Genomic DNA, 25,589 nt, shown 5'->3' with positions numbered 1-25,589 from the left:
TGGGTCGTGTCGGGTAACCCGCTAACTTATCGTGTTGTGTTCGGGTTTGGCGCGGCCGACCCGTTAGCTAAACAGGTCGTGTTTGGGCTTACCTTAAACGAGTCACGGGTCATTACGGGTCGTAAACGAATTGACCCGCCGACCCGTTTTGCCACCTCTAAATGGAATGTGAATGTTGAAGCTAAGAATATAATTAGTACAAGAAACATGCTTAAACGAGTCAAAAGTATTCTAAAAGAAAGGCAAATAATCAATGATACATGAGGAGAATGCACGAGGGAGCAAATATTCTAAAAGCTTAAACGAATTAAAAAATAATTGATTTGATAATTTAATTAATATTCTGAAAATAGTGCTAATTAATATGACAAAATTTAAGTGGTTTGTTCGAACACTAAAAAATAATAATTATAATACAAGTTGTAAGTTTTTTTTGTCAGAAGAGTCAAAAATAGATAATCCAGGCTGGTGATTAGGTTCTTATCATTAATGATAATTTATGTTGACATCCAAGTGGCATTTTCTTTGGGAACACGTGGCATTCACAGATTCCAAATATCACCATCTGGTACCTCACTGATGGCCATTTGTCATGCTTTACCAGATAACCATTTTTCCTATACAAATAGTAGATGCTCGTGAGCAGATTTTTCACAGGGTTTCTGCAAGAAAAAAGAAAGAAAGAGAGAGATGGGTTTTCAAGCTCGGCTGTTCTTCTTCTTCTTCTTCCTCACCTTTGCCATAATGTGCTTTGCTCGCGAAACCCCTTTAGGTATGTTAATGTTTTTTTTTTTTTATGACGCGAAACCCCTTCGTGTATCCACGCCTATCTGTGTATAATAACGGTTGCATGTTTACAGAGAGTGAAAAGAATTTGAAGAATTTGATCTCCGAAGACTACGAGGGACCACGGGCTAATCCTAAGCATACTCCACCCCATCCTCCTCCGAGTATGTTTGATAATGTTTTTATATATATCCATATATTCTCACTCGCAGATCATTTTAATTAGAATATTATACATGTTTTTTGGTTGAGGAAACCCATAATTAAGTTTAATGCATGAAGGCAAGTAAATATGAATTTTATTTTAGTTAACTTTGCAAAAGCATGTGGTATTTGTCTCTTAATCCTTACATATTTCTGTCTAACAGTTAAGCATCTCTCAGTATTTTTGTGAAAAATATTTTTTGAAAAATATTTTACATCAAAACCGATTGGGAATGACAATCCAGGCCATGTCAATGGATAATGTTTGGAGGAAATTAATTATTTCAGTTTATTATAACAATATCTGTTCTTAAAGCACGCAATTAATATATGCATTTTAATTTTTACATCCTCTCTAGAGACTGACTTTCAATTTCATTAAAAGATGCATATAAGAATTGTATGTCAATTTAATGCCAATTCTTTGATCTGACGCATGAATATCGAGGGAATTGAAAGAATTAATTGAAAAGGAAGGATAGTGATTCTTATTTTTCTTAGTTGGTTTGACATGAAGAAAACACCAAGAGAACACTTAATATTTTCTTTAAGACTAGAAAGATATAAGAAAAACATCATGAGAGTACTTAGCATTCCCTTTTAAAAAAATAATATTTACCTAAGACTAGAAAGACACGAAAAAAGCATCAGGAAAGCAACTAGCATTCCCCATCTAACAATATGTTCATATTGAACATATTGTACCCCTGACACATACAAATTGTATAAATATATATATATATATATATATATATATATATATATATATGCATGTTCTAAAAATTTGGTGTTATTTTGCAGAGAGACTCACCCAGAAAGAGTCAGCAATTCCGTGATGCTTTTCGTCAATTAGAGTGAACGTATGCATAAATAATAACAAAGTTTGTGTTGTAATCGTATGATATCAGCAAAAAATTATTACGTTCACTGAGGCTCTCTCTCTTAAAATTATATTAAATAAATAAAAGTTTCAAATGATTTGCATTATCACTCACTACAACATTTCCAAGTAGGGAGTTGGCGGAGTTGGCGGAGTTGGATGATGATTTTATTAAGTGTATGATGATTTTATTAAGTGTTTAAACTATCATGAGAGTTAGTGTGCGCATGTTTGGGATTGTGTTTAAGAAATAAAGTTTTTAAGTTAAATTTTTTTTTTTTTTGGGTAAAAGTTTTTTTTTTTAAGCTTTTGTTAAGTGCGTTTTAACCATTTTTTTTAAAAAAAAAACTTTTTAGACCTTTAAAAGCGTTTTTAATTTTTTTTAACCGAACAAGTATTTATTTCTTCAAACATATTTTTTGAGTGTGAAACGCACTTTTAGGCTTCTTAAACGTACACCAAAACAGGCCCTTAGAATACTCTACCTTTTAAACTGAGCTTCCGGCATATGCTTAAGGACAAAGCTTTCTTTCAAATTAAGTTAGAGGGAATTCTTAATTTTAACATAGTCTGTTAAACTGATACATATAGTATGTGCGTGTATTTTTAAAAATGAAAGAATTATGTACTCTAAAAATAAATATCAATTTAATAGACTAATAAAGCATTTGACACTGCAATTTCACGTACCAAAAATGTGATTTTAAACCTACTTTAATAAATTAAGATATACTTCAGTTTAATGGACTATATTAAAATAATTTCCTAATGCCTAATTCAAGAGTTGACATACTCTTGATTAGTGCACTTGACGAAACTGCGACACTCGTTGAATACTATCTGTATTATTATTAGTTTATGCCCCAAATCTCTTAAAAGACAAGAATAAAAGATTATGCAATTCTCCGAAGTCAACATCAAAGCGATGTGATACATAACAACTCTATCTATCTTGGTCAAGATAAAAAAAAAAACAAATATAAGAAATCTATCAAATGTTTTTGCAAGCCTTAATTCAAAAGAGAGCTACATGATCGATGATCCTACGAAACAAAAAGGGAACTTATTTTTTTCATAAGATCTTTTCTCTTGGTCCAAGTATTTTAATAAGAGTATACAAATTTTTTATAAATTAACTTGAAAGTGCATGTGACGTTTACCATATTTATAAATTAAGACAATAATTTATGCGGTATTTATCACATCAAATAGTACGTTGTAATGAAAGTTGTAACACAAAAAAGATTTTTTCGGACTTTTTTTTTTCTTCTAGAAATGAAGGCTCTTTCGCATTTATTATTTGGATGGAATTTATACAAATAAAGTTGAAACGACCCACTTAGTTAAAAGATGTGCATGATGATTTTCATTCCGAGATAATTTACACTGAAAATGAATATTAAAAATAATAGAAGCAAAATTCATATATATAGTTGAAAGGATCCACGGACTTGATCTCCATATTGGTGTTTGCTTTTCTATTCGTCATGGCGTGTAGTGCGCCATCACTATCATGCACTGGACGGTGTTAGAGTGAGGATGCACTGTAAAACATTGTGGACTGGACCGTGTGAGAGCGAGAGCAAGCACTTGATTAGAATAATATGATTGCAACTTTTGAAAAACAAAAGGAAGCTGTTTTCTTTTCTGGAAAAGTAAGCGATGGCAACCTCGTTGACCAACAATGGACGGCTAGGACGCACTAAACGTGGCACCCACATCTGGAAACGTCGACTCCTATCTTGCAATCACTGTGTGCCACATCTTCTCCTTGCAATAGCGTTTTTGGTCCTATAAATAGAGACGGACCCATGAGAGGCCTCAACAAATTAAAGAGAGAGAAAGAGAGATGGCAATCGGAGATCGCCTATGCTTGTGTCTCTTGTTTGCCTTCCTCATTATGTGTTCTGCTCGGAGCATCATGCCACTTTCAGGTATACATGTTTCTCCTGTTTTTAATAATGTTTTGTATTTCAATTATTTGTTAATGCTTTTGTTTTGAGAACAAAAATTAAAGATAAAAATTAAAATTTTTTAACATGCATGAGTTCATCGTATACAATACACAATTTAAATAGTTAATATGAGAGGACAGATGAACTTTATGCATGTTTGGCACTTGCTCGGGCTAAACGGGCACATGCCCGAACAATCTGAACTAGTGTAAAACTCATCTACTCTCTCATGTATAACAAACCCTATCGACGGAAGATAGTGACATTAATTTGAATGAGCATGCATGGTGGTGTGGTATTGTAGTTTGTGCATTGGGATAGCTGGATTCTGTGTACACGGTCTCATTCATGCGTGTTTCTTATTACTTATTCGTTATTGTATTTGCTTAAAGACAACCTTGTTTTATGCAAACGCAGACCGACCACTTTATAATATTGATTTAGCTTCTGTAGAATGTATAATTATATCACTGACATCTTTTGTTGGAATGTGAAACACAAGTACATTATATAAATATGCATATAGATGTGTTCAAATTGATGGAAAATCTTCAAGAAAGCGGATGCCATAGTCCACAACACAACACCTATAAAGAATTCATGTAACATAGCTGATCATAATATATAACAAATTCTTACTCAAAAAAGAAAAAAAGAAAATGGGAAAAGAACAATTATATTGCTGAAGTGTTATTTGTTACCAATTGTTGCAAAAGTAATTTAAATTGATAAAAAGATGTAAATTTAATTACTCCATTTTAATAGGTAAGGCTCAACACGTGGAATATTTAATTTAAATAGGAGGTGAAATTAACAGAGTCAATGTTCGATCCAACGACCTTTGGCTCTGATACTATGTTAAATTATCCGTTATCCCGAAAGCTTGACCTAATAAGAAGATGTAAATTTAATCATTTAATGATTATTAGTATTCTAACATTCTTACTTACGTGTGAGCTCAAACTCTTCTTTAATTGTATTGTTATCTTTAACGAAATGTGAGAATATGTTATATATAGGGAATGAAATGGCATTGGTCATGGGGAGAAGGTCTCTGAAGATGATCAGCGTGGACGATTATAGCGAGTCGTCAGCAAACCATAGTCACGATCCATCTAAACATAAGGCTGGAGGTGGCAACGGTGGCCGGAAAGGATGAGATATTCGTTCATGGTGTAACATGCAGTACTATTTATTCATAAATAATTTTAGTATTATTCAATAAAAAATAAAAAAAAGTGGTAGTTTAAATCCCTGACCTCTTTTCGTGTTGTACCGACTTGTACGAGAGTTGATTTATGACAAAAGCAAATAGAGAAGCAAACAAATATTGTTTTTAGAACAAGTCCTTACTTTCTTCCTCTTCTATGATCTATCCCTTTTTTTTTTTTTCCCCTTGATTGACCTCTGTATCTGTCTCACCATAAATAGCTGTCAACACACACATGACACAGTCTGTAATTCCATGGATCTACTACTTTTGATCTATATATGAATTGAGAAATGGGGAAACTTTATAGGGAAATTGATAAATAACTATCCATCTACGTTTTTGGGGTTAATTGATGGATGAGATTTAGTGGCAACAAATTTTGTTGAAATATGATGAAGATATGATATTATGTTGAAGTTTGTGGAGAAAACTAAAATACGAAATAATAATGGAATAGATTTGATCCTAGTGACTCATTTCTATTTTAGTAATGCCTAATAGCTAGTAAATACATCTACTATCTTAAAACTCCTAGTTATTTTATAGATTAATGGGCCTTGTTTACCATAATAAATTACCCATCATGCAATTAATTAGGTCATTAATTAACTCACAAACATGTAATCAACTTTTCATACGTTTACGGTTTACCTTATCAATTTATATAAATTTTTTTTTAATCCTTATTAATGTAGGAGTTATATTTTAGTCAAGATACTAACTCCTCATTAATCTATGAAAATCCCATATTTTCTCATTAAATTAACCAATATATTTTCATTAATTATTATTAACACATTATAGTTAAATAATATTAGTAACACGTTTTAATTTATCTATGGTGCATGTGGCTGGAATTCGTTTAATTACTTGATCGATCTTTCAAAACCCTAGCGCAATAGACATGTATAATGGGCAAGCTTCTCTCTGAACCATTTCAACCATTTGGGCTTAATCGCTCAAGCTGAATAGCTGAATATATAGTGAATTACAGACGATCCATTATTCGGTTATTAACTCTGATTAGATTCTCACCATTGATGAAAACGTACACCTCATAAAATCCAATTTAATGTGCTGGATTCTTATCATTCAAGGATAGCAAATATCAGCCTTATACGGTAATTGATCATGGTGGGCGAATTTGTCGTAGGGGCAACTACAATTTTCCCTGTACAAATAGTGAATGGTCATGAACAGATCGATGTTCACATTGTTTCTCCAAGAGCAAGAGAGTGAAAGAGAGAGCTATGGGTTTTCAAGCATGACTGTGTTTCTTCTTCTTGCTTACCTTTTCCATAACGTGCCTTGCTCGCAAAATCCCTTATGGTATGTTACTTTTTTCTTTACTCCTACCATTCCCTATCAGAGGAGACGAGAGTATAAGGGTAATAATAACAAAGGATTGTGAGAGAGGTTATGCTCGAACGAGCCCTTTGCTTGGGCAGGAAGCTCCTGCTCAGGTAGTAAAGCCTCTCTCATAGACCCTTACCACAAAAAGAAAGTTAGGAGTAATAATATGGATTCTCAATTGTAAGGAATTTTGGTCCCTGAGATCCATTAGATTCATGTTCTTTGTATTATTTGAATCGACTGCATAAGTTAATACCCCTTTGTACGTGCAGGAAATGAAAGGACTTTAGCAAGTGAGGACTTAGATGAAATGCCAAGGGCGCGCGCACTTCCTTTCCCCCCTCCTCCTGCCGTGGACTTTGATAATATGCCAAGGATGCTTCCTTTTCCCCCTCCTCCTGTAACAAATGTTGTGGCCAAGGACTTTGATGATACGCCAAGGGTGCTTCCTTTTCCCCCTCCTCCTGCCAAGGACTTTGATAATATGCCAAGGGTGCATCCTTTTCCTCCTCCTCCTGTAACAAATGTTGTGGCTAAGGACTTTGATGATATGCCAAGGGTACTTAATTCCTTTTCCCCCTCCTCCTGCCAAGGACTTCGATAATATGCCAAGGGTGCTTCCTTTTCCCCCTCCTCCTCCTGTAACAAATGTGGCCACTTTACTTTCAGGCATGTTTGATAATGTTTATATTCATGTTTTTTGACTTGTGGGATTACCTTTTTGAATACATATTTTATAGTATTCTTTGATAAGGATAGAAATCATTTATGATAAAATAGTGATTTAACATGATACTTGAACATCGTCTTGCAGAAACGAGAAGAGTTTGTTCAATGTAGACTACGAAGGCCCCCATACGCATCCTTCACGGCCACCTCATAATTAATCTGATGAATGTGCCCTCTTCACTTTGAAGTATGTTTGATGATTTTTACATTCATTTTTTTTACTCATTGACCATTTTTGAATACATCGTTTATAGTATCCTTTGTTTTTTGTTTTTGTTTTTTTCTTTTCTTATCCTTTGTCCTCTCATGCAGGAAACCAAAGGAGTGAAATGACTTTATAACAAGTGAGGAGATCGAATAAAGGTCTAACATTACACTCATAAGAATTGATTTGAATATTGAATTCAATCAACAAAAGTGTGTCTCATGTAATTCGAAGTGAGTTTAGAGGGAATTAAAAACTGTTGACGGGGGATTATGAGAAGTTACTAGTGAAAGAATTTTCTATTTACATTGTTATAATATAATTAAATTGTCATATTTACACATTTCTATTATTTTAAGTTTTGGAATAAGTGGTGATATAATTTGGTATCTATGGTATTGTAACTAGGGAGCTTTGTGCCCCTAATTGATTGATGATTTATCAATAAATTTATTGATAAATTTGTTCAAAAAAAAAAAAAAATTGGTATCAAAACAAAGGTCTCGAGTTTGAACATTGTATCCGTCAATACATGTATGTCTACAAAGTCTAAATTTACTTGTAAATATACATATATGCTCGAACATAATACATAAGGAACACATGTCTCGATTTTAACTGAAATATATTGGACCTAAACCGAATCCCAAATTAAAGATAGTAATCACCTATGACATTTGCCTACTAGCATGGAATAAACTCTAATGGTTTCTCCTTGCATAATATAATGATATCATGAATTGTTGCTCAGATAGTGTTGAATCTAAATAAAAATAAGGGAAAAATATAAAATGGTCCCCTAAATTACCAATCAGTTGTAATTTGACATCTCAAAGTTCAAAATGTAATAAAGTAGCCCAATCAATTGTAATTTGGCCACTCTGTTAGTCATTACAGTCAAATAAGATAGAAAATGCAATACGACGTCGTTTTGGCAATATAAAGTTACTAAAACGCCATTTTGGAAAAATGACCTCGTATTGCTTGAGGAAAAAATTCCTTACACTTACCAAAACGACGCCGTTTTGGTAAGTTTTAAAACCCTAGTCCCTAAACACGCAGCAACTTCGTTTCTTCGTGTTCTTCCCCATTTTCTTCACTTCCCTTCTTCACGCGGCAGTGTATAATTCCGTGTGAAAGAAAATAGTGGAAGACAATTGGTTATCCCTCGCTCCGTGGCAAAAACCAGTTGTTTTCCATGCCGTTTTAATTAATGATCAACTTATGGAACATAGAACGAGTGCAATATTGGCATATTGCCCTCTCAGATTAAATGGTAAATTCTGATCAATTTGTATTAATCAACAAAAGACCGACGCAGAAGCACATGTACTAGTATTTCTCATTTGACCAGAAATAACTTCAATAATTACAAACAAAAACCTGAAATTTTCCATTTTAGTCAAGTGGATGCTTACTTGTTTATTAAGCCCTCTTCTATTTAAATCATTTCTCATTCTCTCTAAAGTCTCTGATTTTCCTTCGATCATCGTCTGATGTTTACAAAGTGGGTTTCTCATGGAGTTCTCCTAAATGATATCGAGGTGAGATTGATCACTTCCTTTCACCATGAATCTCTTTTCTTCTTTTGATCTTTAGCATGTCTTCTTCTCTTTTGGTTGCATGCAACTTGTTCGATCTTCCAAGGTTTCTTGTTTCTTCCCACAAAATATACACAAAGTGTTTCTTTTCTTTTCGAATGGAGTTATACACTGCTGCGTGGAGAAGGGAAGTGAAGAAAATGGGGTAGAACACGAAGGAACGAAGCTGCTGCGTGTTTAGGGACAAGGGTTTTAAAACTTACCAAAACGGTGCCGTTTTGGTAAGTGCAAGGAATTTTTTTCTCGAGCAATATGACGTCATTTGGGGGGCCTTAGGGCATTTTAGTAACTTAACCTTGCCAAAAAGACGTCGTATTGCATTTTTCATCCTATTTGATAGTGATGACTAATAAAGTGGTTAAATTGCAATTGGTTGGTAACTAGTTTGGGGGGCCATTTTATATTTTTCCCAAAAACTAAATATACTGATTAACCTCAAAAATGTGATGCCATTTGTAGGAAATTAATGAAGGGAGGACAATGAATAATGATATCCCCTTTCTCCCAAAAGAGGGTGGCGGTATTGGCCAACAAGACTCATTTCACTTGTCAACTAAAGTGTATACGGTATATCGATAGATGATGCGCACTTGTGCTCTAGGTTTAGTCTGTTTTGAATAAGCTGGTGGGTTATGGTGATGTAAGAACGCTTATTATAATCAATGAATGAATGGGAATTATTCTAGTTTTTTTTGAAGTTTTAAGTATAGACGAGATTTCTTTTTTTTTTTGAGCTGTGATTCCTATTTTTTTGGGACTCTGCCAAATTGGCCAGTAAGACTCTGATCAACATGAAATTTATTTTTACTTCCTTTTGTTCTTTCTTTGTCGTGTGTTTGTTTACTGAAGATCCCTATTTTTATCCTTCATGCCCTCCTAATCTGATGAATTTTTCCAATTCAATTTGAAGTATGTTTGATAATTTTTACATTCATTGTTTGGCTCATTGATCGCTTTTGAATACATAGTTAATTGAGAGATGTTTTAAATTTTTAGGTCATGAATTAAGCCCGTAAGTAATAAGCTAATTCCGCCCCTGAGTATTATAAGAAGTTAGTTGTGAAGAATGAAATTTCTTATTTACTTGTTGTCTTACCAACATATATACTTTGTTTAGATTTAGGTTAAAGGCTATTCTATGTTCGGACAATGACCCTTTTGCCTGAAATTCTTAAATTATTTATTGAGTATATTTTTTTAGATCTCAACCACTATTTTAAACTAAATATTAATATTTTACTATATTATAAATTATCATTTTCAAAATATGGATAAATATAATGAGTGTTAAAAGGATAAATGTTAACTATATTAACAATCGTTAATATGACAAAATTCCAAGCTGTTTGTTCGAACACTTAAAAATAGATAATACAGGTTTTAAGTCGTTTGTCAGAAGAGTTAAAAAAAGAAAAGAAAAGATAATCCAAGTTGGTTATTAAATCTGTTATGGTCTTATCATTAATGAATTTATGTTGACTTCCAAGTGGCATTTCACAGATTCCAAATTTCACCATCTGGGCAATCACTGTTTGCCATTTGTCATGCTCCATTCATAATGGGTGACGTGGATCTAGCATTACATGTAAAATTACTTTTTAGTCATCCTGGTCACCCATTTATGGATGGATTAAGGATTTTTTTTTTTGTTTCTTCCTAACATTACTCGCAGCCAATAATTAACCATCTTTCCTATGCAAATAGTGGATGCACATGAGCACATTTTCGCATAGTTTCTGCAAGAGAAATAAAGAAGAAAGGAAGAAATTAGAAAGAGAGAGATGAGTTTTCAAGCTCGGCTGTGCTTCTTCTTCTTCCTCATCACCTTTGCCATAACATGCTTTGCTCGCGAAACCCCTTTAGGTATGTTAATTTTTTATTTATTATTTTTTTTTATGATGAAACATTTTCGAGACACATGGCTGCTTCATGTGTGATAGTTATTGTTGGAATTAGTAGCTCATATTAATTTCAATAGAAGGCCAAGTAGACGGGAGCGTTATCGCGACGTTCACGGAGCTGGAGTATTTTGGGGATTCCCTTAATACGTCCATACAAGTAGGGTTTAGAGTTTTTCCTATATATATGTTATGATGTAATCCTGAATCATTAAGAGAAAAATATAGCTGTTTCTCTGCGGACGTAGGCACATTGCCGAATCACGTTAAATCTGTGCTTCGAATCTCTCTCTCAATCTTTCTTTCTTTTCGATTTTATACTGTTCATCAATTATTGTACACAGTAACAACAGTTATTGTATGTTTATAGAGATTGAAAAGAATTTGGGCGTCGAAGACTACGATGAACCAGGAGCTAATCATAAGCATGATCCACCCCATCCTCCTTCGGGTATATTGTTTGATAATGTTTTTATGTCCATATATTCTGTAACATGTAGATCATTTTAGAATATTATACATGTTTTTTGGTAGAGGAAATCCATAAGTTTAATGCATGAAGGCAAGTAAATACGAATTTGGTTTTAGTAAACTTCGCAAGGATAATGTTTATATTCATTTTGTTGACTCATGGATCACCGTTGAATACATATTTTATAGTATATAAAAATATTTTATAATAAATGATGGTTTAACATGATATTCAAACCTGTTGCGCAGAAAACAAGAGGACTTTGTTTTATGCAGACTATGGCGAACCCCATCCACCCGATTCTAGTCATCCAGAGAATGAAAGGACTTTGTTTAGCTTGGACCACGAAAGCGCCCATACTCGTCCGCATCCTCCACCCCCTCATTTAGTCCGATGAATGTGCCCGCTTCGCTTTGGAGTATGTTTGATGATCTTTATTACATCCATTTTTTTGGATACATAGTTTATAGGGGAAAATAATTGAAGGGTATAACATTATGTTGATAAGAATTGATTTGAATTTTGAATTCAATCAACAAAATTGTCTCACGTTATACGAAGTTAATTTAGAGGGAATTAATACTGTTGACAGGGGATTATGAGAAGTTACTAGTGAAAGAATTTCCTATTTATGTTGCTAGAATATAAATTAAATTCTCATAGTTACACTTTTTTATGAGTTCAAGGTTTTAAGATAAAATTGTAATTTAACATGATATCAGAGTAAATGTCAAATATTGTCCATCTCAATTCTAACTAAAATACCGAATTCCAAATTAGAGACAGTAATCACCTATGACAAATGTTGATTAATGTGGTGCCATTTTGCAGGGAATTAAGTAATGAAGGGAGGACAACGAATAACGATCCCCTTCCTCGGGTGGCGGCATCGACTAGAAAGACTAATTAAGATATTCATGATTTTTTTTTATTTTTTTTTCCTTTATTTATTTATTTTTGTCAACTAAAGTGCACACCCGTAGAAGATGTGCAATTGTATTTTGTCATTATAATAAATTTTGTGATTCTCCTATATAATTAAATAAATGTTATGTTATCCCTTTGTGCATGCTCATGTCGCTATATTGCTAGACCATATAATTTGGATAATTTAAATGTTCTACAGGAAAAGAAAGGCAATTCTCTCCAATAAATGTTAAGCATAATTTCTTAATAATTCAAAACTAAAGCGTTTAAGATATGAAGCAAAATTCAAAACCTAAGAAACTAAAGATTAAAAACTTAATCTATATTTATTGGATTTAGGGAGCACAATATATATATATATATATATATATATATATATATATATATATATATATATATATGACAAAAACCTTTAATAAATATATGTGAAATAATTGAAAAAAAAATAAAAATAAATGCAAATTATACAATTGGAATGATGTGCTAATGAAATTCAATCATTAGTTTTTTTAACATATATTATTTTATCATATAATAGTATACCAAAATAGAATTACTTACAAAAGAAAAGGAAAGGCATACTCCAGAAACGTGGATGACTAATTCTTAAAATTGTAATTATAAGAAGAAAAAAAAAAAGGAGAAAATGAGAGTAAAAAAAAAAAAAAAAAAACAACTGGATCCCTTTCAAATAAAATCAACTGAATCCCTCCACTTCATTTGAACCGGAGAAAATCCTTGTCAACTTTTCATACATTTACCTTATTTACACATGTGGATGGACCATTTATTGCATCACACACTTAAACTCAATAACACAATCAAAAATTAATGAGGAGTTAGTATCTTAATTAATTACATTCGTACATTTACCTTATTAATTAATGTAGGAGTTATAATTTTGTCAAGTACTAACTCCTCATTAATCTATGAAACTCCCATATTTATCCATTCAATTAACCAATATATTCTCATTATTAGTAACACATTTTAATAAATATTTTTAGTAACACATTTTAATTAAAATATGGACCAATACTTACCTATGGTGTGGTTGGAATTCGTTTAGTTTATAAAAACCGCTTGATCTTTCAAAACCCCAGTTCAATAGACATGTATGATGGGCAAGCTTCTCTCTGAACCATTTCAACCGTTTGGGCTTAATTAATCGCTCAAGCCGAATACTTCACAACAATATGGAGATGATATACTTAAAATATGTCACCTAAGTTGGTGTGAAGAATTCATGGTTTGGTTATTAACTCTAATTAGATTCACATTATTGAAGAAAAAATTATCATAAAATCAGGTTTGATGCAGTAAATTCTCAACATTGATTAGATTCTCATCATTCATGGATAGCAAATATCAGCCTTAAATGCTAATTAATCATGTGGGGCGACAACTACAATTTTTCCTGTACAAATAGTGAATAGATTTTCAGTGTTTCTCCAAGATTGAGAAGTGAGTGAGAGAGATAGAGAGATAGAGAGAGCTATGGGTTTTCAAGCACGGCTGTGTTTGTTCTTCTTGCTTACCTTTCTCATAACATGCTTTGCTCGCAAAATCCCTTATGGTGTGTTACTTTTTTCTTCACCAACTACGTTGAAAATATGATCTTTCCATGTCATTTTCTATCGATGGAGTAGGGAGTAAAGAAAATAACAAGAAATTGTGAGAGGGCCCTGCTCAGATGGACCCCTTGCCCGAGCAGGAAGTCCCTCCCTGCTCGGGTGCCGGGTAGAGAAACCCCTCTAATAGACAACTACCCAAAAAAGAGGGTTAAAAGTGATAACATAAATCCTCAATTATATTGAATTTTGGTCCACAACAACCATTAGATTCATTTTCTTTGTATTATTTGAATTGACTGCATAAGTTATTACCCGTTTGTGCAGGGAATGCAAGGAGCTTAACAAGTGAGAAGTATGATGATTTCTCAAGGTTGCGATTTCGTTCTCCCCTTCCTCCTACAACAAATGTGAACGATGTCCCAATTGTGCTATATCCTCCTCCCATTTATAATGTAACAGGTCGCGTTCCCCCCCCAATGGTGCGATATTCTCCTCCCCCCCCTCTAACAAATGTGGCCACTTCACTTTTGGGTATGTTTGATAATGTTCATATTCATTTATCGACTCATGATCACTTTTGAATACATATTTTATAGTATCGATTTTGATAAATTATAATTTAATATGGTATTCGAACCTTGTCGTGCAGGGAATGAAGGGACTCATTGACAAAGCCATGTCCTACATCACCAATAGGGTTTCAGTTTAATCACCAGCAATAAGTTCCATGTCAACAAGAGTTCGAATTGCCATCAACAATCCAAACATATTACAAAGTGTATTGGGAGAAAGGGATTCTTGTAATTTTTTCTTTATCTTTAACCTTTGTCATGCTCACAATTACTTTGCATTCTAGGTCTAGTCTGTTTTGAATAAGTTGGTGGGTTATATAAGGTGATGTAAGGATGCTTATTATAATTAATGAATGAATGGGAAGCTTTAAGTAGAGTTCTGTTTCTGCGCTATGAGTCGTCTTTCTTTTCTTTGGCATTTTACTTTTTAGAAGAAAAAAATTGCATTAACAAAAAAACTTCTAACATAACACACTTATATATAATACACTTAAAATTATTTTTACATTTACCTTACGCCAGATAATTTTTTTAACCAAAAAATAAGAAAGTACTGTTTAAAATTTTTTATCAAACAAATAAAATTGTTGTTAAATGTTTTAATCATGCAGCAAAGTCAGACCCTTGGGAGACATGTACCTACACTTAAAAAAAAAACTACAATACATTTGTTATATATAGTTTTTAACGGTTCATTTTTAAATTTTTTTTTTTTTTTTTTATGAGAAAGAGAAAAAAGGTAAAATTAAATTTTGACCGTTGAAAAAACTATAGGACATATGATGATTAGCACCTAACTAAGCCAAATCCTAGGATAATAACATGGCAAAGAATATATGGTTGATAGACTGCAATATTTCGAAAAGTAAGCAACGAAAATCAGTTAAAAAGTTTGCTCTGGTTAAAAAATAGCCCTCTTGAAAGATATTAATTATCTTGTACAGGAAATTATTTTTATAAGATAGAGATCCCCATTTGTTTGTCCTTTTTTTTTTTTTTTAATATTTCATTAACATTTTGAAATCACGACAAAATGTTTGATGATCAAACGATCATATAGCTGATCAAGATTAAAGTTTATGCAATGGAATTATATAAGTCCCTATATGTTCCTTAATCATGTATCAATAAGTTGTAAAATAATTATAGGGAAATACTAGGTATTTTTCTCGTGTCCTACTGGTCCGAAGTGGATATTATTATCTAAAAATTTGATAAGAGAAATGAAGGTCACTTTTTTTTCTTTTTTTCTTTTTAAATTTATTTTTTTAGAAAATAATATACATTAAGACTATAAGAAGTAAGAACACTAGGAGAACACTTAGCATTTTCCATAATTATAGGTGTAGCATTACTCATGAATTTAACCAAAATTTTCTTATAAAATCTGATAAATAAAGAGCAATCAAATGAATTGGGTTAGCAAAATGTTGGTACGTGATCATGGCGGTGAATTGGTGGCAGTAAAATGTATCACACGTTCCTGTATCTCGGACCCTACTGTGGCGGAAGCTTTAGGCGCAAAAGTTTAAATTAATATAAAATAATTAATTTAACTATTTAATTAATATTTTAACGTCATCTCTCAAATAAGAATTTTAGCTTGTATGATGAAATTGAATTTGTGTTGTTATCTTTAATGAAATGTGAGAATATGTTATATATAGGGCATGAAATGATATTGGTCATGGAAATTGATAAATAACTATCCATCTACGCTTTTGGGGTTAATTGGTGGATGAGATTTAGTGGCAACAATTTTGTTGAAATATGATGAAAATATGATATTATGTTGAAGTTTGTGGAGAAAACTAAAATACGAAAATAATAATGGAATAGATTTGATCCTAGTAACTCATTTCTATTTTAGTAATACCTAATAGCTAGTACATACGTCTACCATCTTAAAACTCCTAGCTATTTTATAGTTTAATGGGCCGCGTTTACTGTAATAAATTTTGGATCCGGCTTAGGTGCGGTAATACTACCGCACAATGCGATAGCCCAAAACGACTCAGTTTTGGGCAATAAAAAATTAATATTTTTAAAGAAAAAGAAAAAAATTAAAAAATTAAAACTATTAAACAAATAAAAGAAAAAGAAAAGGGGTGGCTCCAGCTTTTCTCGCTGGAGATCCTTGGGGAAATTCCCCAGAAACCATGGATCCGCTTTTCTCGCTTCTTCACCAGCATATCCCACAAGCTTTTTAGCTTTTTGCTCTGGGAACTTGTCTATCTCTTTTTGTGAGATAAGAGTGTTGTTGTACTTCATCTTCCAGCCATTTTCATTCTGATTTTGTATTCTAAGAGAAGTCTCCAAAGAAAAGTAATGGGCAGGCCGTAGGGAATGGTATTGGGGTGGTGGAAAATTCTCCAAGCGAGGCGGTGCTGGCCATGGAGGAGAGAAAGACACCTCCTGAATTACACAAAACCCAAAAATCAAAGTTTAAGAGAGAGAGAACCATTGGGAATGGTGGGTTCTTCAGGGAGCTGGATAGAGGAGGAGTCAAAAGAAGGTTGTTGATGGTGTAAAGGAAACTAAAAGTGGTGGAAATGGGTTTAGGAGGTGGCCGAAACCCATGGGGGTGGTTCCTCCACCCCTTTTGATTTATCTTTTTCTTTTTTTCTTTTTTTAATAGTTTTAATTTTTTAATATTTTAATATTTTAATTATTGATTTTTTTAATATTTAATTAATTTTATATTAATACTTTAAAAAATTAATTTTTTATTGCCTGAGTCATTTTGAGCTATCGCATGGTGCTGTAGTTTTGCACTACCGCACCTAAGCCGGATCCATAAATTGGACAAGGATCCTCTCCAGTCCAAAATAAACTGGAGGGGATCCAGTTCATGGTTAGGATCTATAAGAAGAGATCCTAAGGCCATCAACCCGCCATGTAACGTATTAAAAAAAAATTTTATTTTATTATTTTACCTTAAAAGATAAATAAATAATAAAATAATAATATTTTTTTGATGTACCACATGGCATGTCGATGACCTTAGGATCTCTAAGGAGAGATCCTAGCCATGAATTGAATCCTCTCTAGTTCATTTTTGACTGGAGAGGATCCTTGTCCCCATAAACTACCCATCATGCAATTAATTAGGTCATTAACTCACAAACATGTAATCAACTTTTCATATGTTTACGGTTTACCTTATCAATTTATATAAAAATAATAATTTAAATCCTTATTAATGTAGGAGTTATATTTTAGTCAAGATACTAGCTCTTCTTTAATCTATGAAAATCCCATATTTTCTCATTAAATTAACCAATATATTTTCATTAATTATTATTAACACATTATAATTAAATAATATTAGTAACACTTTTTTTTTTTTTTTTTTTGACATGTCCAGACAAGAGAAGGGGGAAGGGCAGGGAATTCGAGTTAGTGACTTCTGCTTTATAAAACGTAGTCTACTACTGATTGAAGTATTGAACTACTTTTTTGGTACATTAGTAACACATTTTAATTTATCTATGGCGCATGTGGCTGGAATTCGTTTAATTACTTGATCGATCTTTCAAAACCCTAGCTCAATAGACATGTATAATGGGCAAGCTTCTCTCCCAACCATTTCAACCAATTTGGGCTTAATTGCTCAAGTTCAATAGTGAATAATTCACAACAATATGGAGATATGCATTTAAAACACGTCATGTGGGTTGGTGTGAAAAGTAGCATTATAGACAATCCATAGTTCGATTATTAACTCTGATTAGATTCTCACATTGATGAAAACACCTCATAAAATCCGATTTGATGTGCTGGATTCTTATCATTCAAGGATAGCATATCAGCCTTATATGGTAATTAATTAATCATGGTGGGCGAATTTGTTGTAGGGGCAACTACAATTTTCCCTATACAAATAGTGAACGGTCATGAACAGATTTTCACATTGTTTCTCCAAGAGCAAGAGAGTGAAAGAGAGAGAGAGCTATGGGTTTTCAAGCACGATTGTGTTTCTTCTTCTTGCTTACCTTTTCCATAACGTGCCTTGCTCGCAAAATTCCTTATGGTATGTTACTTTTTTCCTTACTCCTACCGTTCTCTATTCGAAGAGGCGAGAGTAAGGGTAATAATAACAAAGGATTGTGAGAGAGGTTCTGCTCAAACGAGCCCTTTGCTTGAGCAGGAAGTTCCTGCTCAGGTAGTGAAGCCTCTCTCACATACCCTTATCACAAAAATAAGGTTGGGAGTAATAATATGGATTTTCAATTGTAAGGGATTTCAGTCCATGAGATCCCTTTTATTATTATTATTATTATTATTATTATTTTATTTATTTATTTTTTTTATAACCATGAGATCCATTAGATTCATGTTCTTTGTATTATTTGAATCGACTGCTTAAGTTAACACCCCCTTGTGCAGGAAATGAAAGGACTTTAGCAAGTGAGGACTTTGATGAAATGCCAAAGGCGCGTCCTTTTCCCCCTCCTCCTGCCAAGGACTTTGATAATATGCTAAGGGCGCTTCCTTTTCCCCCTCCTCCTGTAACAAATGTGGCCACTTTACTTTCAGGTATGTTTGATAATGTTTATATTCATTTTTTGGGTTAAATACCAAATACCTCCCTGGGATTTGATACCTTTATTTTTACTCCTCCCTGGGGTTTCAATTTTATCACAGGACCCCCTTGAGGTTTTGATAAAAGACCAAGTTAGTCCATCCGTTAGTTGACCGTTATGACTGACACGTGGACCAATCAGATGTTGACATGTGGCACATATTTATTTATTTATTTTTTTTATAACCATGAGATCCATTAGATTCATGTTCTTTGTATTATTTGAATCGACTGCTTAAGTTAACACCCCCTTGTGCAGGAAATGAAAGGACTTTAGCAAGTGAGGACTTTGATGAAATGCCAAAGGCGCGTCCTTTTCCCCCTCCTCCTGCCAAGGACTTTGATAATATGCTAAGGGTGCTTCCTTTTCCCCCTCCTCCTGTAACAAATGTGGCCACTTTACTTTCAGGTATGTTTGATAATGTTTATATTCATTTTTTTGACTTATGGGATTACCTTTTTGAATACATATTTTATAGTATTCTTTGATAAGGATAGAAATCATTTATGATAAAATAGTAATTTAACATGATACTTGAACATCGTCGTGCAGAAAACGAGAGGAGTTTGTTCAATATAGACTACGAAGGCCCCCATACACATCCTTCACGGCCACCTCATAATTAATCTGATGAATGTGCCCCCCTTCACTTTGAAGTATGTTTGATGATCTTTACATCCATTTTTTTACTCATTGACCACTTTGGAATACATCGTTTATAGAATCATTTGTTTTTTGTTTTCGTTATTTCTATTCTTATCCTTAATTTGTCCTCTCATGCAGGAAACCAAAGGACTTTATAACAAGTGAGGGGAATAAGGGTCTAACATTACACTCATAAGAATTGATTTGGATTTTGAATTCAATCAACAAAACATTGTCTCATGTAATTCGAAGTGAATTTAGAGGGAATTAAAAACTGTTGATGGGAGATTATGAGAAGTTACTAGTGAAAGTATTTTCTATTTACACTGTTAGAATATAAATTAAATTGTTATATTTATACTTTTCTATCAGCTTAAGTTTTTAGAAAAAATTGTGATTTAATTGGTATCAAAGCAAAGGTCTTGAGTTCGAATATTATCTCCGTCAATACATGTATGTCTACGAAGTCTAGATTTACTTGTAAATATACATGGTCGTTACTACATGGAATAAACTCTAATGGTTTCTCTTTGATAATATAATGATATCAAGAATTGTTGGTAGGATAGTGTTGAATCTAAATAAAAATAAATATATTGATTAACCTCACTTGTGATGCCATTTTGCAGGAAATTAATAAAGGGAGGACAATGAATAATGATCCCCTTCCTCCCAAAAGAGGGTGGCAGCATTGGCCAACAAGACTCAGATATTCACTTGTCAACTGCACACTTGTGTTCTAGGTCTAGTCTCTTTTGAATAAGTTGATGAGTTAAGGTGATGTAAGGACACTTATTATAATCAATGAATGAATGAGAATTATTCTAGCTTTTTTCAAGTTTTAAGTAGAGATGAGATTTCTCTTTTCGAGCTGCGACTTTTTTTTTTTTTTTTCTTTTTGGGGGACTCTATCAAATTGGCTAGTAAGACTCTGGTCAACATGAATTTGATCTTTACTTCCTTTTGTTCTTTCTTTTTTGTGTGTTACTTTGTTGAAGACCCCCATTTTCATCTTTCACCCCTCCTAATATGATGAATTTTCCCGCTTCAATTTGAAGTAAGTTTGATAATTTTTACATCCCTTGTTTGACTCATTGACCGCTTTTGAAAACATAATTAATTGAGAGATTTTTTAAAGTTTTGGGACAGAAAGCCCCCTAAGTAATAAGCTAGTTCCGCCCCTACCGGCTATTATAAGAAGTTAGTACTTGTGAAGAATGAAATTTCCTATTTACATGTTGTCTTACCAACATAAATATATATGCACTCGTCATCCATGTATATCTACAAGTTCTAGATTTACTTTGCTTAGATTTAAGTTAAAGGCTTTTCTATGCTTGGACAATGACCCTTTTGCCTGAAAATTTTAAATTATTTATTGAGTATATTTTTTTTAGATCTCAACCATTATTTTAAATTAAATATTAATATTTTACTATATTATAAATGATCATTTTCAAAATATGGATAAATATGATGAGTGTTAAAAGGATAAATGTTAACTATTTTTTTTTTTTATTAAAAGGAAAAACATTTCGGTCTCATTAATAGAAGAAGGATCACGAGCAAAAATGCTCTAACATTACAGAGAAAAAGTTCTGAGAAAATCATAACCGAAGTTACGAGGTTACTTACAAGTCATAAATACATATATAACAATTTAACATTTAATACATACCTATGACTAATCTTCCGCTAACCCATGACTAATCTTCACTTGTAACAACAAATCTATTCCAGATAGACTCGATTCAATGCATATGTAACTCATATTCCTCGGTCATGGTAGCAGAAACCCTATGCCGAAACTCATCCTTCTCGACTCGCAACACTACAAAAAAAAAAAAAAGGTCATTAGCAGCGACTCAAAGTCGCCGCTAATAAGCAAAAAGTTGCCACTATTTACTAATAGCAGCAACATGTGGCCACTACTAATCTGACGGTAATGCTAAATCGCGGTGACTTTTACGGTCACCGCTAATGACTTTTTTTTTTACAGCAAAAATAGTTCGAAATGGGCCTTGGGTCGCCGCTATTCGTATATCATTAGTGGCGACACTGTGGTCGCCACTAATGATATGAGAAAATAAGAAGAAAAAAAGGTTAAAAAGCTCAATAGCGGCGACCTGGAAGCCGCCGCTATTCCTTTATCATTAGCGGTGACGATATGAGAAAATTTAAAAAAAAAAAAAAAAAAAAGCTTATAATAGAGGGTATACATAAATGAGCTAGGCAATCGACCACAAATGTAAAACAAGATGCATGCTTCCATTGAATAATTTTTTGACTATCCAAAAAATTTAAGAATTAATAAGGAGAGTGGATTTAAAAATTAATAAGGAAACAATTTTGTCCACACATTGTCTACACTAAAGCATTAACCAAATCAAAGAGAACCAGCTGACATTCTTTAAAAATGCTAAATACCAATTTTTTGACTATTGTCACCGCTATTGGGGCACTGCTAAATACCAATTTTTTGGTATTTAGCGTCCACAATTAGCGGTAACTTGGCTGTCGCCACTAATGACTCATGATCATTAGCGGTAAAGTCGCCGCTAATGACCCCTCATTAGCGGCGACTTTGAGGTCACTGCTATTTGTTTGATCGCTAATGACCAGTTTTCTTGTAATGCAAGTCAGAAAATTATTTACATCATCAACCCAAAAAGCCAGGACCATAACATACAGGAAAAAACAGAAAATATAGGGAAAATAAAGAAAGATCACAAAAGCAAACAAACACCCCCAAAGGTTGCTTGAAGATATTGGCCAGAGCGCAAAAAAACCACACGCAGGCGCTTGCGAGTCACAATCTGTTGCGGGGGCCCGAATCAGCAGCGGTAGGTGCCGTTGGAGAGCAGGCAGGGCTAGTGCGCGCGGTGGATGGGCTAGTGTCGAGGTGGGTCAGACGGAGGGACGTAGATCAAGCTTTAAACAATTCGATCCAAGAGCCCCATCAACCCTGAAAAAGGACACAGCAGAAATGGAGGACTAGACACCTGACAAGGTGGAGCAAGAGCATGTAATAAAAGAGAAATAAGCAAAAAGAAAAGGAGGGGAGAAGAGTCAGGGAAGAGAGGGGGGAGGGGTGTGGCACTCTGCTAGGGTTTTTTCCATAAATGTTAACTATTAACAACCGTACAAAATTCAAAGTTGTTTGTTCGAACACTTCAAAATATTAGTAATGTTATAAGTCTTCTTAGAGTCTTTTTAGATTCATCTTCAATATGATGTGACTTTTAAAATCACCGTTGAATTTAAAATGTGATTTATTGACTTTTAATCTATTGATAATTTTAAAAGCCACATTACATTTAAAATGACTCTAGAAATATTTATAGCATTAATCTAAAAATAGATAATAAAGGGTTTAGGTCGTTTGTCAGAAGAGCTAAATAAAGATAATCTAAGTTGGTGATTAAATCTGTTAGGGTCTTATCATCATTAATGAATTTATGTTGACTTCCATGGCATTCACAGATTTCAAATTTTACCAACTGGGCAATCACTATTTGCCATTTGTCATGCTACATTCATAATGGGTGACGTGGACCTAGCATTACTTGGTAATTTTCATTAGATGCTTAAATTCCGTTTTACTCATCCGCGCGTGTCACCCATTTATGGATGCACTACGGATTTTTTTGTTGCTTCCTAACATTAGTCCCAGCCAATAATTAACCATCTTTCCCTATACAAATAGTGGATGCTCATGAGCAGATTTTCAGATAGTTTCTGCAAGAGAAAAAAAGAAGAAGAAAGATTGAAAGAGATGAGTTTTCAAGCTCGGTTGTACTTCTTCTTCCTCTTCACCTTTGCCATAGTGTGCTTTGCTCGCAAAACCCCTTTAGGTACGTTAATTTTTTTTTGCTTTTTTGTTTTTTTTTTTAATATGATGGAAAATCTCTAAGATATAGTTGCTTTGTGTATCCACCTACCTGTGTGTGATAATTATTGTATGTTTACAGAGAGTGAAAAGAATTTGGGCATTGAAGAGTACTACGATGATCTTTATTACATCCCTTTTTTTTTTTTTTTTTAGAATCAACAGTTTATAGTATCCTCCTCTCATGTAGAAAATAAAAGGAATTTATAACAAGTGAGGGGAAAATAATTGAAGGGCACAACATTATGTTAATAAGAATGGATTTGAATTTTGAATTCAATCAACAAAACTGTCTCACGTAATTCGAAGTTAGTTTAGAGGGAATTAAAAAATGTTGACGGGGATTATGAAAAGTTACTAGTAAAAGAATTTCCTATTTACGTTGCTAGAATATAAATTAAATTCTCATATTTACACTTTTCTATGAGTTTAAGTTTTTAGATAAATGGTAATTTAACGTGGAATCAAAGTAAAGGTTCTGAGTTCGAACATTGTGTTTGTCAATACATGCATGTCCACAAGGTTTAGATTTACTTGTAGATACACATACATGCTCGAACATAGTATATAAAATATACATGTCTCAATTCCAATTGAAATACCGGATCCCAAATTAAAGACCGTAATCACCTATGACATTTGCCTATTTGCAAGGTAGTTACTACATGGAATAAACCCTAATGGTTTCTCTTTGTTAACGTAATGATATTGAATTATTGGTCAAATACTGTTGAATCTAATTAATAAATAAAAGCAATATGTTGATTAACCTCACAAATGTGGTGCCATTTTTGCAGGAAATTAATGAAGGGAGGACAACGAATAACGATCCCCTTCCTCCCAAAAGAGGGTGGCGGCATCCACCAGAAATACTCAAATATTCCATAATTTTTTTTTTTCCTTTTTGTGTCAGCTAAAGTGCATACCCATACCCATACCCATATATGATTTACACTTGTATTATGTCATTGTAAGAAATCTTATGATTCTCCTATGTAATTAAATAAATGTTCTGTTTTCCCTTTATGCATGCTCATGTCCCTATATTGCTAGACCATATAATTTGGATAATTTAAATGTTATACAAGAAAAGAAAGGCAATTCTCTCCAAAAATTGTTTAGCATAATTTCTAAATAATTCAAAACTAAAGCCTTTAAGATATGAAGCAAAATTAATAACTTAAGAAACTAAAGATTAAAATCTTAATCTATCTTTATTGGATTTAGGGAGCACAAAATAATGGTTTTTATTTTTTACAAATTACATTTATGAGAAAAACCTTTAATAAATATATGTGAAATAATTGAAAACCAAAAAAAGAAAAGAAAAGATAAATGCTATATTTTTTTTTTTGACATGTCAGCACAAGAGGGGGGAGGGGGGTTTGAACTAGTGACTTCCGCTTCATTAAGCGTGGTCCCAACCGATTGAGCTACCTCTTGGGGACGATAAATGCTATTTATACAATTGGATTGATGTGCAAATTCAATCATTAGTTTATATATATATACCAAAATAGCATTACCTACAAAAGAAAAGGAAAGGCATACTCCAGAAATGTGGATGGCTAATTCTTAAAATTGTAATTATAAGAAGAAAAAAAAAAAAAAAAAACTGGATTCCCTTCAAATAAAACCAACTAGATCCCCTCTATTCACCTTATTTACACATGTGGATGGACCATTTACCAACGGATCCAGATGCTCTCCAGTCCATTTGGGATTGAAGAGTATCAAATTCATGGTTATGATTTCTTCTCAGAAATCTTAGGGCCACAAATGGCCACATGTCCCACTAATTAAAAATTAAAAAAAAAAAATTATTTAGAATAAAAAAAATAAAAAATAAAAAATAAAAGAATGGGGTGGCCACTTGGCCATAGGGGGTGGTTGGCCGGCCACCCCATTTTTGCCCTAGGGTGGCTTCGACCTCTCCAGATTGGTAGGTCTGGGGGGGCCGTAGCCACCCCATGGCCCTTGAGGGTGGCTGAGTCACTCCCATGGCCCTTGAGGGTGACCGAGTCACCCCCTATGGCCAAGATGGGGTGGCTATTTTTTTTTTTTTTTTTTTAATTTCAAATAATATTTTATTATTATTTT

General features: G+C 33.2%; 1 protein-coding gene and 3 long non-coding RNA genes across 4 annotated transcripts; all 4 read left to right on the top strand.

Moving 5' to 3' along the window:
• The first annotated feature begins 631 nt into the window (after positions 1-631).
• On the top strand, positions 632-1,987 carry LOC132164804 (uncharacterized). Its single transcript, XR_009438418.1, has 3 exons — positions 632-772; positions 861-950; positions 1,792-1,987. It is a non-coding gene; the product is annotated as an uncharacterized LOC132164804 (long non-coding RNA).
• A 9,224-nt stretch (positions 1,988-11,211) lies between these two features.
• On the top strand, positions 11,212-12,202 carry LOC132163330 (uncharacterized). Its single transcript, XR_009438277.1, has 3 exons — positions 11,212-11,275; positions 11,545-11,714; positions 12,128-12,202. It is a non-coding gene; the product is annotated as an uncharacterized LOC132163330 (long non-coding RNA).
• Positions 12,203-13,669: 1,467 nt separating this feature from the next.
• On the top strand, positions 13,670-14,754 carry LOC132164715 (uncharacterized). The gene is made up of 3 exons (XM_059575268.1): positions 13,670-13,799; positions 14,122-14,328; positions 14,447-14,754. The coding sequence occupies exons 1-3, from the start codon at positions 13,721-13,723 to the stop codon at positions 14,464-14,466; spliced, it is 306 nt and encodes a 101-aa protein (XP_059431251.1). The 5' UTR covers positions 13,670-13,720; the 3' UTR covers positions 14,467-14,754.
• Positions 14,755-19,218: 4,464 nt separating this feature from the next.
• On the top strand, positions 19,219-20,384 carry LOC132163785 (uncharacterized). Its single transcript, XR_009438331.1, has 3 exons — positions 19,219-19,363; positions 19,508-19,611; positions 20,230-20,384. It is a non-coding gene; the product is annotated as an uncharacterized LOC132163785 (long non-coding RNA).
• The last annotated feature ends 5,205 nt before the right edge of the window (positions 20,385-25,589 follow it).

This window comes from Corylus avellana, chromosome ca10 (assembly GCF_901000735.1).
Source record: "Corylus avellana chromosome ca10, CavTom2PMs-1.0".
Taxonomy (NCBI): Eukaryota; Viridiplantae; Streptophyta; class Magnoliopsida; order Fagales; family Betulaceae; genus Corylus; species Corylus avellana.
Note: the sequence above shows the minus strand (reverse complement) of the source record. Positions and strands in the feature narration are given on the sequence as shown.

Excerpts from the sequence above, each read along its gene's own strand:
- LOC132164715 (XM_059575268.1), top strand. The coding sequence starts at position 13,721 with ATGGGTTTTCAAGCACGGCTGTGTTTGTTCTTCTTGCTTACCTTTCTC. Across the intron at positions 13,800-14,121 it reads TGCTCGCAAAATCCCTTATG|GGAATGCAAGGAGCTTAACA; the intron begins GTGTGTTACTTT and ends CCGTTTGTGCAG. Across the intron at positions 14,329-14,446 it reads TGTGGCCACTTCACTTTTGG|GGAATGAAGGGACTCATTGA; the intron begins GTATGTTTGATA and ends CTTGTCGTGCAG.